The following is a 12,962-nucleotide window of genomic DNA, read 5'->3' as shown; positions in this document are numbered from 1 at the left end:
CCAAGCAGCTATCATTATATGGTCCTTTTCTGTAAGAAGTGCCATCAGCATTCATAAGCTCCCACATGTGGTAAAATTCAAATGTTATAGCATAAAACATGCTCGTTCGCTTCGATTTAGTATGAATTCATCTTTGGAAAACATTTTTCTTGATTGTTGATTCTAAATACCGAATATTAGCACTTCTAACTAGTGATCCATAATATGGACCAGGAAATGATTGTTTACCACGGTTATGGATCACTTCCAAAAAATGTAGATTTCTGCCATTTTAAGCATTGGTTTCGACATTTTCAGACAATAGCACTAAGGATAAAACGAATAAAACATTAAGGTTTGTAAATTTCATTTTAAGCAGACAAAATTGGGTGGAAAACTTGGTGTGGAGCGTAAACAGTTCATTTCTCAGTTACTACAATGCAGTATCACAAAAAAAAGGCATTTTACCCTTGTTTCCAATTCTTACACTGCTATTTTTGCAGTAATATGTGACACATTGTTAACTTTCGCCAAATCATGCAATACAGATGCATTGAGTTGAAAATCTCTTGATTTTGCGCACTGATCCGTAATATGTCACAATTTGATCCATAATATGAAAGTTGATCCATAATATGGTTTTCAGAAACCAAAAAAAATTTAAATTTTTATGCAATCCTATGTAAATATTACACTCAAAACAGTTTACTAACCGATGTTCCAATTTGAAACGATTCAATTCGTGCTTTTAAATTACAATTTTACGTTTTCCATGTCGTTTTATTGAATTTTATAGGTTGGACTCCACACTATTTGATCCATAACTGTGGGGTCATGGTACAAAAGTAAACCGACATTCGAATTCAAATGGAACCGCTCTGTAGCAGCTTTTTGATGTAGGTCTGGACACAACTTCTTGGACAGAATGCCAAAAAAACAACCTGGGGAATTCAATGGCAAAATACTGTACGAAAATTTCTTGTATAATCCCTGTCAATCAATAGAGAATAATTAGAAAGGGGGAGCCCTGCCTTAGGAAATTCTTGGGTCATTTGTGTAATTCCTGATCGAATACTTGAAGGATTTACTTTACGATTTTCCGAATTATACCTCAATCAATTGGAAACTTCCTGAAGTAACTTGAGCTTGAAACGTATATCAATAATTTCTATAGGGTTTTGATGCAAAAGGATTGGAAAGATTCACGACTTTGGCTTAGAGGAACTGCTATTAGATTATATTATTCTCTATAACATAGAGTTTTATGAACATTGCTGTCATTCTTTGCTCTAGACCAGGGCCAGATTTACAAATGTAAAGGCCCCGAGGCCAGAGTCATGAGGGGGCCTTTGACATAGATTTTTTTTTCGATAAAATTGAATGTAATCTTTTTGGTTATTGGTAATTGAATTGAATGTAAGGTTTTAATTTAACCGCTTCGAGACCCTCATAAGTGTACTGAAAAAACTTATGTTGTAGGGTTGTTCATGTATAATAAAATTTTAAAACTTCGAGACTTATCTAGGAATTACTCCGGGAAATTTACGGGAGTTTTTCTGCATTTCCTCAGAGATTTCTCAGGGAATTCTTATAGGATTCATCCAGGAATTCGCCAAGGATGTCTACAAGAATTCGCCAGAAATTCCTACATAAACTCGATTGGGATCTCTCCAAAAAATTCTTCAAAAATTCCACAGGAACTGCAGAGAAATGCTTGATAAATTGTTTTTGGAATATCCCAGACAAATTTTCCGGGCAATTTGGGTAAGGAATTAACATCAATTTTTCCGGAAATTCCCCAGGAACTTCAGAAAAATGCTTTCAGGAATGTCCCAGGGATCCACCAGGGATGTCTCCAGGAATTCCCCAGGCATTTTTCAGGGATTTCTCTAAGAATTGTCCAGGGATTCCTCCAGGAATTTCCCAGGGATTCCCTAGAAATTTCTCCAGGATTTTTTCCCTATAGGAATTCCTGCGGAATTCCTACAGAAATATTCCTAGGATTACTCCAAGGGTTCTTCCTGGGAATCCTCCGTGATTCCTCCAGGTATTCTTCCGGGTTTCCTCCGTGATTCTTCCAGGTATTCTTCCGGGATTCCTCCAAGAATTCCTCCGGGATTCCTCCGGGATTCTTCTAGGAATTCCTTCAGTGACTCATCCAGGATTCCTCCAGGAATTCCTCCAGAATACCTTCAGGAATTCTTCCGGGATTCCTCTGGGAACTCTTGCTGGATTCTTTCAGAAATTTCTTCAAGAATTTCACAGGAACTGTAGGAAAATGCTTCAGAAATTATTCCAGGAATGTCCCAGCGATTTCTTCATGAATTCTCCGGACAATTTGGGAAAATAATTAACATAAATTTCCCCAGACATTCCCCAGGGATCTTCCTGCAGGAATTTTCCAGGAACTTATTCAAAAATTCTCAGGAGATTCCTTCAGAAATTCTCCAGATATTCTTCCGAAAACATCCCAGGAATTCCTAAACAAACACTGCCGGGAATTGTCCAAGCATTCTTTGAGAAGTTTCTCAGAAGACTCTTCCCAAAATTTCTCCGGAAATTCTCCAGAAACTTCTGAGAAATGCTTTCAGGAATGTCTCAGAGATCCCTTCAAGGATTCACCAGGGATGTCTCCAGAAATTCCACAGGAATTTTTCAGGGATTTCTCTAACAATTCTCCAAGGAGTCCTCCAGGAATTGCCCAGAGATTCCCTAGAAATTTCACCAGGATTTGTTCCTACAGAAATTCCTTCGGGATTCCAACAGAAATTTTCCTGGGATTCCTCCAAGGATTCTCTCAACGATTCCTCCAGGATTCCTTCAGGAATTCTTCCGTAATCCCTCCAGTAATTCCTCCAGGATTTCCTCAAGGGATTGCTTTACGAATTCTTACGGGATTCCTGCGCGATCCCTCCAGAAATTTCTCCGGGATTTCTTCAAGGGATGCCTCTAGGGATTCGTCCAGGGATTCCTCCTTGAACCCTCCAGGAATTCCTCTGGGATTTCCTCCAGGGATTTTCCGGTATTCCTCCAGGAATTTATCAAGAAGTTTCTCCTGGATTCCTCCAGGATTTTTTCCGCTAGAAAATCTTGCTGGATTCCTCATGAAATTTTTTCAAGAATTCCACAGGAACTGCAGAGAAATGCTTTAAAAATTATTCCTGGAATGACCCAGAAATTTCTTCATGAATTTTCCAGTGAATTAGGGGAAGGAATTAACTTTATTTTCTCCAAAAATTCCTAAGGTTTCTTAATTCAGGAATTTTCCAGGATTTTTTTCAGCAATTCTCAAGGGATTGTCTTCGATTTAAATAAAAATACATCGCACAGACTTCAATTCCGTAGAATCCTTAATCTAAATGTTTCCTTAGCTATGTTAAAATCGTACAAGTGATACACATTATTAAACATTTCACAACATACATCAAGCGGATTATTTTGCCCATATAACGTTCGATGAGCAGCGTGTCGGAATAGTGCAGTCCTCCGTAGGAGCCTCACAGGAGTGTTGAAACTTAATTTTCCTAACAGACTAATTCTGCAGAGATTCCTCCAGAAATTCCTCAACTTTACCTTTAGGATTTTTTTTCAGGTTTCCTACCACAGTTTCCGATATATCTGAAGGAATTCCACAAGAAGCTTCTCCGGGCTTCATCCAGGAACTGCTCAAAGAATTCCTCCAGGAATTCTTTTCTAGAAGAATTTCCTTTGTTATTTCTATAGGAAGTTTCGAAGAATCATCGGTTTGGAAAAAAAAATGTTTTGCATCACTTGATGATTTTCTTATGGAATTTCAAGGAAGATTCCCTGACCAATTCTTGGAGCCATGCATAAAAAAAGGCTAAATAAATGCCAGCAATAATTCCTTGAGAAATCTTCGGAGGAATTCCTGGATAAAAACATTAGAAACATTCCTAGAGCTTGAGGAATGCCTGGAGGAATTTTCTGATCAATCCGACAATTTTCATTTGTTTAGAATTACGAGAGAAATTTGAAATGAGCTACCAGTCAATTAAAAAATAAAATAATAATAAATTATAAATAATAAATTGAGGAGATCCTAATCAATTATCTCCCTTCAGAAAATTCCCTACATAAATTTCTTAACGAAGTATACGTTGCCAATAACAAAATAATAGAACGTGATGATTTGCCAAGGTTCTACAATACACGCGTTCCTAAAATGTGTCTTTTTTCTTCTCAAACACTTCATAAAAAACTAATTTTCAAGCCACAGCGTCATTAATTCAAAAAACTCATTTTATTTTTTTCAATCGAAATTTTGTTCAGCTTGATCTACATTTCCTGGTATTTGCCTTCGCGGAAACACCAGACATAAAAAAAAACATTAGTCGGAAATACTAATCCATTATGTAGCCCGAACAGGGATCACTCTGAATACGGTAAAGCGATAGGGTTTTGTTCTACTTCGTCGTAAGCGCTACTATTCGTCGTATCAAACTTTAAATGTTCCACTATGGCGGATATTCAAACTTACCTGCAACATAGATTCATTATCCAAGTGTAATTTTGTGAAAGCTGATATGGTTTGTACACTTGTACACCAAAAATGCAATAAAACTACTGTAGTTCGGTAAATAACTTCAGTTCAATTATCAACTTTGCACTTTTTCACCGAAATCGCATGGACGAACACGATTTGAGAGAAATGCTTAGTGATCGACGGAGCCTCACCACTTTCCAACACAAGTTTCTTCCCGCCCCCGTGGGTGACTTACTTCGCCGGGCACTTATTTTCACTATGAAAAACCTTCGTACTTCTTCACTGAAGGATTTCATTCCAATCACACGCCGTAAAACTTCAATAAATCACCAAATTGAAATTCACCGCGTATAATTGAAAATGTAAACAAAGTTCAATCCGTCGTACTGAGAAAAAAAAGCTTGTGCGCATCATACGCTCGACGTAAAAATACGGTTCCTTTGATTGTGTTGTTTTCGCTGTACTGTGAGCAAATGCCATTATTGTATGGTCAAAAGGAATTGTGTTCATATGTTTGGGCTGAATTTTGATGACGAACAATTAATTTTAAAGGAAATTAGTATATTCCATCATGCTCATGGAATGGAGGGAGATGCCCGTAGATCTATATATTCTAGTAAAACATTTTATTATAGCGTTGATATGTTGTGTTTTAACCATTCAATACACACAGTGAGCCGTAAGTTGTGAGACGAATCTGGAAACTGATTGCGACGGAGTTGAAAACGATACGACGGACTGAGAATACGGTAAGATGCATTTTCTTTGCATTATTTCCAAAAAGAGATCAAGACTAATCAAAATGTTATTGTACAATGCTAAAGCTGTTTTGAGAAAAAAATGTTTGGCATCGGTTTGTATCAGCATTATTCACTGCAATACTGGGAAAATTGCAGTACTCACTGACCAATGCTTAATACGATGGATACTAACACATCACCCTGTTGGTACAACAAGATTTAGCAGTTTGTCAAGCGGTTGTAGGAACACAGCATAGTTTGACTAACTTTGGGGCGTCGTCAATGTTGGTCAAACCGTCTGACCGTTTTTCAATCAGTTGTGTTTTTCAAATTCTTTGACCCCTGAAGAGTTTAATAAAATCAAAATTGCTAAATAGAGCTAATAAATAACATTTTTACTGCCTTTTCTGAAAAAAAACGGAAGGATTTGTGTGAGATGTTTGACTCAGCATTTAATCAAATTTTACAACCATCAGAGTAAATAAATCGTAGAATATTTTAGTCCACAAAAATAACGTAGAAAAGAACCTGCTGATAGTGAAAGCAAATCTGTCCGATTCAGAGATCTTTGAGTGTTCATCATGAATTGGGGATTATTTTGGGTTAATGAATAAAAATATAGTGTTTATTTAGAAAAAAATTTAAAATGTGACTCAGAATCGTCCCATTCGAAGAGTGGACTTATGCGCGTTCCGTTTAGGTAGGTAATCAATCGGATTCTTGGGTTAAGGAACAACACAGATGAAGAGAGACTGAGTGGTTTAAGCTAATTTATTTTAATTTTGTTTTATCCATAAGTTTATAAAACCTCCAGCAGAACTCAAGAATCAAATTGCTCAAAGAAATAAGTTAAGGTCACGAAAAATGTTGAGCTGCGTAATCAATGACCGATGTTTTTAAAACAAAACTACTATCAAATAAGATTACTGCTATTGTACTATTAAATTGTTTTACTGCTACATTGTTTTCATTTAGTTATGGTCTATTGAATTCCTGAAGAAACTTGTCTATCATTAATTAGAAACTAACAAAGCAAAAATTTTGTAATCCAAAAACACGTTACCTGTCAGAACTTCGATTTCATAATTTAAAAAAAAAAAAGTCCAATGGATTATCGCCCAACTCAACTCACTGCAACGGAAGCGCACTTTCATTCATTTAATGAGTATTAATTGTAGTACACTGCACAATTTATGGGCTGTTTGGTGCTGTGCTGAGGCTAAATCTCCAACACGGATACAACTTCTACTCCACCTGGATGACGGCGAAAGATCCGAATCATCCTCAGCGAGAACGTTTAACAATTACGTCGCTCAAATTTTGAACAATATTAGTATTGCCGTTTCCTTACTGTCCTGGTTTAAGTATGAAATCCTTCTTCCAGTGTCACGTTATTTATGAACGCTCCCCGACGTCTTTCGTGAAACTGAGCACACAAGACTGAGTGGAAAGTTATGCTGTTTCGAGCACAACGGAGACGGAAATTAATTTTAACAATTATCAGTATCAATTAGCGGATGGCTAGAATCGTCAATCATGTTGCACGTTATAATCTTTTTGAAGTAACTTCAAGTGAGATTTTCAAGAGCCCTGAGTAAGGCGTCCAATCACGACTAGGGTATTGGAATTGAATCCAATGTGCAGTCTCACTTGATTTTGAAATTTTGGGATATTTGCTTTTGCTTACCATTGTTTTCAGTGAGGATATGCCTTTCTTGTTTTGTTCAATTCGAACGAGTCATGTTCCAACAATCAAATCAAGTAGACTGCAATTTAACAAAAATCGACAACGCCTGCATTTTATTCGACATTGGTTACACCATCCTGCAAACGTATAACACCAACCCCCCGAACAGAAACCAGCACACAGATTCGAGCTAGCTCCATAAATTTCTATCTCATTTCCATCGAATTTGATCCGAACACGTGTAGATGTGTGAGTGTTCTGTTCGCCCCAGCATCCTAGGCAACTCAATTCCATCCAGCTGAGGATGGACAACAGCAGTGAACGTAAGGGTATGCGATATGTTGTAGAAGTCTGTCAATGATTGTTGGAAACGAATTTCCGCAAAGCTCTCTCCGGATAAACTTTCAGGAGTTCTTCCAGAGATACTTGCGGAAGTCCTCTCAAAGATTCTTGCATGTCTATGAAGGTTTCCCCACCAATTTGTTCAGAAATGTTTCCAGGAAACTTTTAAAAGTTATTCCAGTAAAAATAAATTACATATCGCATACCCTTGGTGAACGACAACGACGACGACAATGACGATCATTTTAGAACTGGCAGCTTTCAATCGAACTGAACCACTGCCCCACCACGCGTGCACCATCTTCGCCAATACCAATTCCCCTATCTGGGCATATGTGTTTGACCTGATAGAGCCACCATTTCCGCCGTGGCTGCGTTTGCTTGCATTGGTCCTGGTCGATCGGTCGTCGGTGGGTTACCCATCTGTTACCATGGGGAGATAGATGGCAGAGAACCAACATTATGATGCACCGGGCCGGGACTACACCGGGAAAGCCAATGTTTTACATGCATATTTTTCTCCGCAACCGGAGCTGCACACCGACAGCGGTGCTGCTCTGTCATCAGCATTGTGTTGCTTTCGCCTATCTGACTACGGACTACAAACAGTCGGCGCTGTTGTTCAAGATGGAATCTATCAATGTAGTAAAGGGATCACGGTGGAAGAGAGTATCGACAAGACATTCTAAACCGATTGGTACAAGTTTAGCTAAACACACAATTCAATAACCGTAATTCTACGGATTGTTGCTTTGTACATGACCGAAACGAGGTCAACAAAAACCATAAAGGGATCGAAAAATGACCAAACGTACTTCAAGACAATAAGAAGAAATTGAACATTGGAATTGAAAATTAAAGTGTTTATTCTGAAACTTGTCTGGAAAATAATCAAGAAATTGATTCAAGGAATCAATTAATCTTAAAGCTTTTCCGAAAAGATTTGTTAAGATATCCCAATCAATTTGTTCTTCCGCCTTATCGTTTTATCAGTTAGATATTGGTTTAAAGTGATCTTGATCTACCCTTCAAATGAGAAAAAGCTTCCATAGTAAACAAGTTTTATTTTCAATTATTTTCAGATTAATCATTTATTTCCGGAAACTGTGATATGTCAATTGGTTTATTGTACTTACAGCTGGAGCTTGTCAATACGACTTTACCTGTAAAAGAAGAAAAAACAATATTGTTAAATTAGTTAATGATAGGGAATATATCTGTTTCAATAAATCAGTCAGCAGGTGATAGAAAGAACTTCTTCCAGTGGAAAATATGCGTCCTCGCATTACAACAATACCCGAAGTTTAATTACCCTTGAAACCACCCAATCAAAAGTCGTTGTATCGAAGATGTGAGTGATGAAGTAAGCACATTGTCAAACCACAACAATCCATTAGTTGAAACTGCAACACGGAGACGGAGACAAAATGCTGCGTTGAATGATAATTAATCCTTTCTTGTTGTCTTGCTGCTTGTTCGTTCATTGACCGACCGCCGCGAACCGGTTCATATCGCTTCCCATACCTTGTTCCCGTGGTACTTGTTGAAGAATTGGACCATAAAAATAAACAAACAAATTAATCCACCTGATGGAAGAGGTGTCTTTCTCGCGATTGTTTAATAAATCGATTGATTGGATTCCAATTTTTAAAACGTCCGGCAAATTCGATGCAGCACGGTGTTTCTTTAGATGTATTCAGTAACCCGTCAATATAAGCTTTCATTTTAAGCTTCTTCCATGAATAACTCCATAAAGTATTTTAAGGTCCATTAAAAAATCAATTATCTTGAAATTTTCTCTGGAATTTCTTGATCTGAGATAAATGTTTAGAAATGCTTATGGCAAATTTTCAAAGCACTATTTTATGATTTTTCCAGAAATTTTACCAATTTCTCTCCTGTAATTCTCACCGAGTTCATATCAAAACCAGAATTTCGACTTAAAATATTTCCAAGCCTTAAATAGTGAATCTCCAAGTCATACCATACCAAATACCAAAGCAGAATTTGAAGTTTGTAAGTTTTCCTTTTTCTTTAATTATTGCAGGAATCATCAAATTGCATCATATTAAGGTGAAGATGAATCGAAGCCAAAGCTCAAATTTTCAAGAGTACGGATCTGGAGAACCAAACAACCGTTTGAGCTGAAAACCTAATCGATTGTTCACCACCAGCTAGTGACCAATCGATTAAGTTTTCAGCTTAAACGGATGTTTGGTTCTCCAGATCCGTGCTCTTGAAAATTTAAAGTTTCGCTTCGATTCATTTTCACCTTAAATAAAACAAAAATCTATAGCCAGCAGTAATTTAACCGGGGCATTTTCTGGAATTCCATAACGGTTGCTTCCAGTAATTCAGTCTCTGAATTATCGAAGGTTTCGGGAACTTCTTTAAAAAGACCTGAAAAGTTATCAACATTTTCTAAAAAGACTTCGGAACTTTTAGAGGGTTCAAAGATTTTAAACTAGAGTACATAATAAATAAAATTTCGGTATCCTTCAAAAACTATAGCGTTGTTTTATCCATAAAATAATTTCTTGATTTGTGTCGGAAATACTCTGTTATTTTCTCCATAGTTCCCACAAATGTTGTCCCAGTTCTAAGGATACAGTATGAATTATTTCAAAGATTCATCAAAGATCTTTATCAGATGGTTCCTTGAGGGTTGACTATAATTTATCTATTTATACACCCTGGGATACCACCAGAAATTCACCATCTGTCCGATGTGTCCGGAATGACCATTAATATCCTTTCTTCTTAACATCTGGGAAGCTTTCTTTCTAGAAGCTGGAAAGCTTCTCTTCCAGATGCTGGAAAACTTTCTTTTCAAAACCTGGAAAGCGTTCTTTCCAGAAGCTGTAAAGTTTCCATTCCAGAAGCTGTAGGAATTCCTCCCCAGAAACAGGAAAGCTTCTCTTCCAGATGCTAGAAAGCTTCCATTCCTAAAGCTAGAATGTTTTCTTTATAGAAGCTTGATTTTTTCTCTTCCAGAAGCTGAAGAGCTTCCTTCTCTTCCAGAAACTTCTCATCCAAAGCTGGAAAATGTCTGTTCCAGAAGCTGGAAAGCTTTTCTTCCAGAAGCTAGAAAGCTAGTTTTCCAGAAGCTGGGAAACTTCTATTCCTTTTCGAGAAGCTCGAAAGCTATTCTTCCAGAAGTTGGAAGTCTTCTCTTCCAAAAGCTGGAAAGTTTTCTTTCCAGAAGCTTGAAAGCTTCACTTCCAGAAGCAGGAAAGCTTCTTTTCCATAAGCAGAAAAGCTTCTATTCTAGAAGCTAGAAAGCTATTTTTTCAGATCCTAGAAAATTTCTCTTCCAGAAGCTGGAACGCTTCTTCTCCAGAAGTTGGAAAACTTCTCTTTATGAAGCTAGACAACTTCTTTTCTAGAAGCTGGAAAGCATCTTTTTGAGAAGCTGGAAAGCTTTTCTTCCAGAAGCTGGAAAGCTTTTCCAGAAGCTGGGAAGCTTCTCTTGAACAAGCTGAAAAGTATTTTTTCAAGAAACTGGAAAACTTCAATTCCAGAAGCTGAAAAGCTTCTTTTCGAGAAGCTGGAAAGCTTCTCTTCCACAAGCTAGAAGTCTTCTCTTCCATAAGCTGGAGAGTTTCTTTTCAAGAAGCTGGAAATCTTTTCTTCCAGAAGCTGGAAAACTTCTATTCTAGAAAGCTTCTTTTCGAAAGCTGGTAAAATTATCTTCCAGAAGTTGGAAAGCTTCTATTCCAGGAGCTGGAATTTTTTTTCTTGAAGCTGGAAAGCTTTTTTCTAGAAGCTTAAAAACTTCTCTTCAAAAAACTGGAAAACTTCTCTTTGAGAATTTGAGAAACTTTTCTTCTAGAAGCTGGAACGTTTCTTTTCGAAATCAGGAAAACTTTTCTTCAAAAGCTGAAAAGCTTCTCTTCCAGAAGCTGGAATATTTATCTGCATGAAGCTACAAAACTTCTCTTGCAGAAGCTGGAGAGCTTTTTTTCTAGAAGCTGGAAACTTCTCTTCCAGAAACTTCTCATCCAGAAGCTTGAAAATGTCTGTTCCAGAAGCTAGAAAACTACACTTCCAGAAGCTGTGAAACTTCTATTCCAGAAGCTGGAAACTTCTATTCCAGAAGCTGAAATGTTTTATTTTCAAAATCTGAAAAGCTTCATTTCTAGAAGCTGGAAAGTTTCTCTTCCAGATGTTGGAAAGCTTTCTTTCCAGAAATTTGAAAGTTTCTCTTCCAGAAGCTGTAAAGCTTTTCTTGCAGAAGCTGGAAAGCTTCTTTTCGACAAGCTGGAAAGCTATTCTTCCAGAAGTTGGAAGTCTTTTCTTCCAAAAGCTGGAAAGTTTTATTTTCAGAAGCTTGAAAGCTTCTGTTCCAAAAGTTGGAAAGCTTCTCTTCCAGAAGTTAGAAAGCTACTTTTCCAGAACCTGGTAAATTTCTCTTCCAGAACCTGGAAAATTTCTCTTATAAAAGCTGGAAAGCTTCTTCTCCAGAAGATGGAAAATTATTCTTCGGGAAACTTAAAAACTGCTCTACTAGAAGCTGGAAAGCTTCTAACCCAAAAGCTGGAAAGCTTTTCTTCCAGAAACTGGAAAGCTTTTTTTTCCAGAATCTGGGAAGTTTTTCTTGCAGAAGCTGGAAAGCTTCTCTTCCATAAAATGGAAAACTTCTCTTCCACAACCTGGAAAGCTTCTCCTCCAAAAGCTTGAAAGCTTTTTTTTCAAAAACTGATTGTGATGAAAAAAAATGATGCTGTCGATAGATTACTGTTGGAATGAATTTATCACTATTCAGTACAACTCTTACGAGCAAAGAAAGAAAAAAAAATATCATAATCACCCATATCTTCTCCAGCAGACGCTCCGAAGAATGCAAAATTCAATCGCACACACCTTTTTATTGACCGGGAGATAGAGCCACAGCCAAAAAGGGTTTATCAAAATATAAAAGCACTCGGCCCAACCGCAATTTAGTTCAGTCAGCTGAAAACAAGTTTTGCGGTTAGCCACGTGTGCGCGCGTGCGTCTCGAAGATCTCTTGTCCGGCAGTCCGGTCAGAAGAGGCCGCCGCCGCTGTCCGTCAAGCTGCTGCCGGCCTGTCCCTCCACAAGTAGGGTGCGGCTCAATTTTCGTAATCTTCAAAAATCAAAAGTTCGCGTGCTTCTGTGAATTCAACTTATAAAAAAGAGAAACCTCAAAGTTTGAGCCAAAACATGAAGATTCAGAGGTGGTGTAAGCGAAGGTGATATTTGAAGTGATAAAATGTGGCCTTCTGTAAACTGGTCGTAATTTCATTATTTATAAGCCAATTTTGAATCATTGAGCACTATTATCTCCAAAATTGTATAATAAAATGAAATTTGAACAATTAATTTATCTGAAATTCAAGATAGTAATAAAAATAGTAGTCATCTTCAAGCTTTTACCTTTTTTTTACTGAAAAATAAATTTTGTTTGACTATAGCTTTATGGTCAAACAAAGTTTTATTTTTATAGCAATATAAAGAAAAAAATAGAGAAAACTTCTTTCTATTAATTATGTCTATACTTCTTGACAAATTGGATGTTCTAAAAACTATTCATAAATCTAATTTCGAAGAAAATAGTGCTAACAAATTCAAAATTGACGAAAAAATAAATAAGTTAAGAAAACTTCACTGTAGGCCTCACTTGGAAATTCACCTTGAAGTCACATATGCCACCTTTATATTTTTGGATCTAACATAGAGGTTGCTCTTTC

General features: G+C 37.1%; 2 protein-coding genes across 8 annotated transcripts in view; one reads left to right on the top strand and one right to left on the bottom strand.

Moving 5' to 3' along the window:
- Nucleotides 1-12,962, bottom strand: part of LOC5563715 (peripheral plasma membrane protein CASK) — a 706,277-nt gene that overhangs the window by 81,756 nt on the left and 611,559 nt on the right. Inside the window, exon 10 of one of the 3 annotated variants that reach the window (XM_021837537.1) lies at nt 8,389-8,415. In XM_021837537.1, the coding sequence (XP_021693229.1) occupies nt 8,389-8,415 (27 nt within the window). Of the gene's footprint in view, nt 1-8,360; nt 8,416-12,962 lie in introns of those variants that run through there. The other 2 variants (XM_021837535.1, XM_021837536.1) reach the window with 2 other exon arrangements.
- LOC5563718 (alkaline phosphatase) overlaps nt 12,195-12,962 on the top strand; it is a 29,661-nt gene continuing 28,893 nt past the window's right edge. For 2 of the 5 annotated variants that reach the window (XM_021837534.1, XM_001647956.2), the window contains exon 1: nt 12,211-12,337. The gene's annotated coding sequence lies outside the window, so the exon portion shown is untranslated. Of the gene's footprint in view, nt 12,374-12,962 lie in introns of all 5 variants that reach the window. The other 3 variants (XM_021837531.1, XM_021837533.1, XM_021837532.1) reach the window with 3 other exon arrangements.

The sequence above is a fragment of the Aedes aegypti genome, chromosome 1, assembly GCF_002204515.2.
Source record: "Aedes aegypti strain LVP_AGWG chromosome 1, AaegL5.0 Primary Assembly, whole genome shotgun sequence".
In the NCBI taxonomy this organism is placed as follows: Eukaryota; Metazoa; Arthropoda; class Insecta; order Diptera; family Culicidae; genus Aedes; species Aedes aegypti.
The sequence above is the reverse complement of the archived record's forward strand: the minus strand, read 5'-3'. Positions and strand labels throughout refer to the sequence as shown.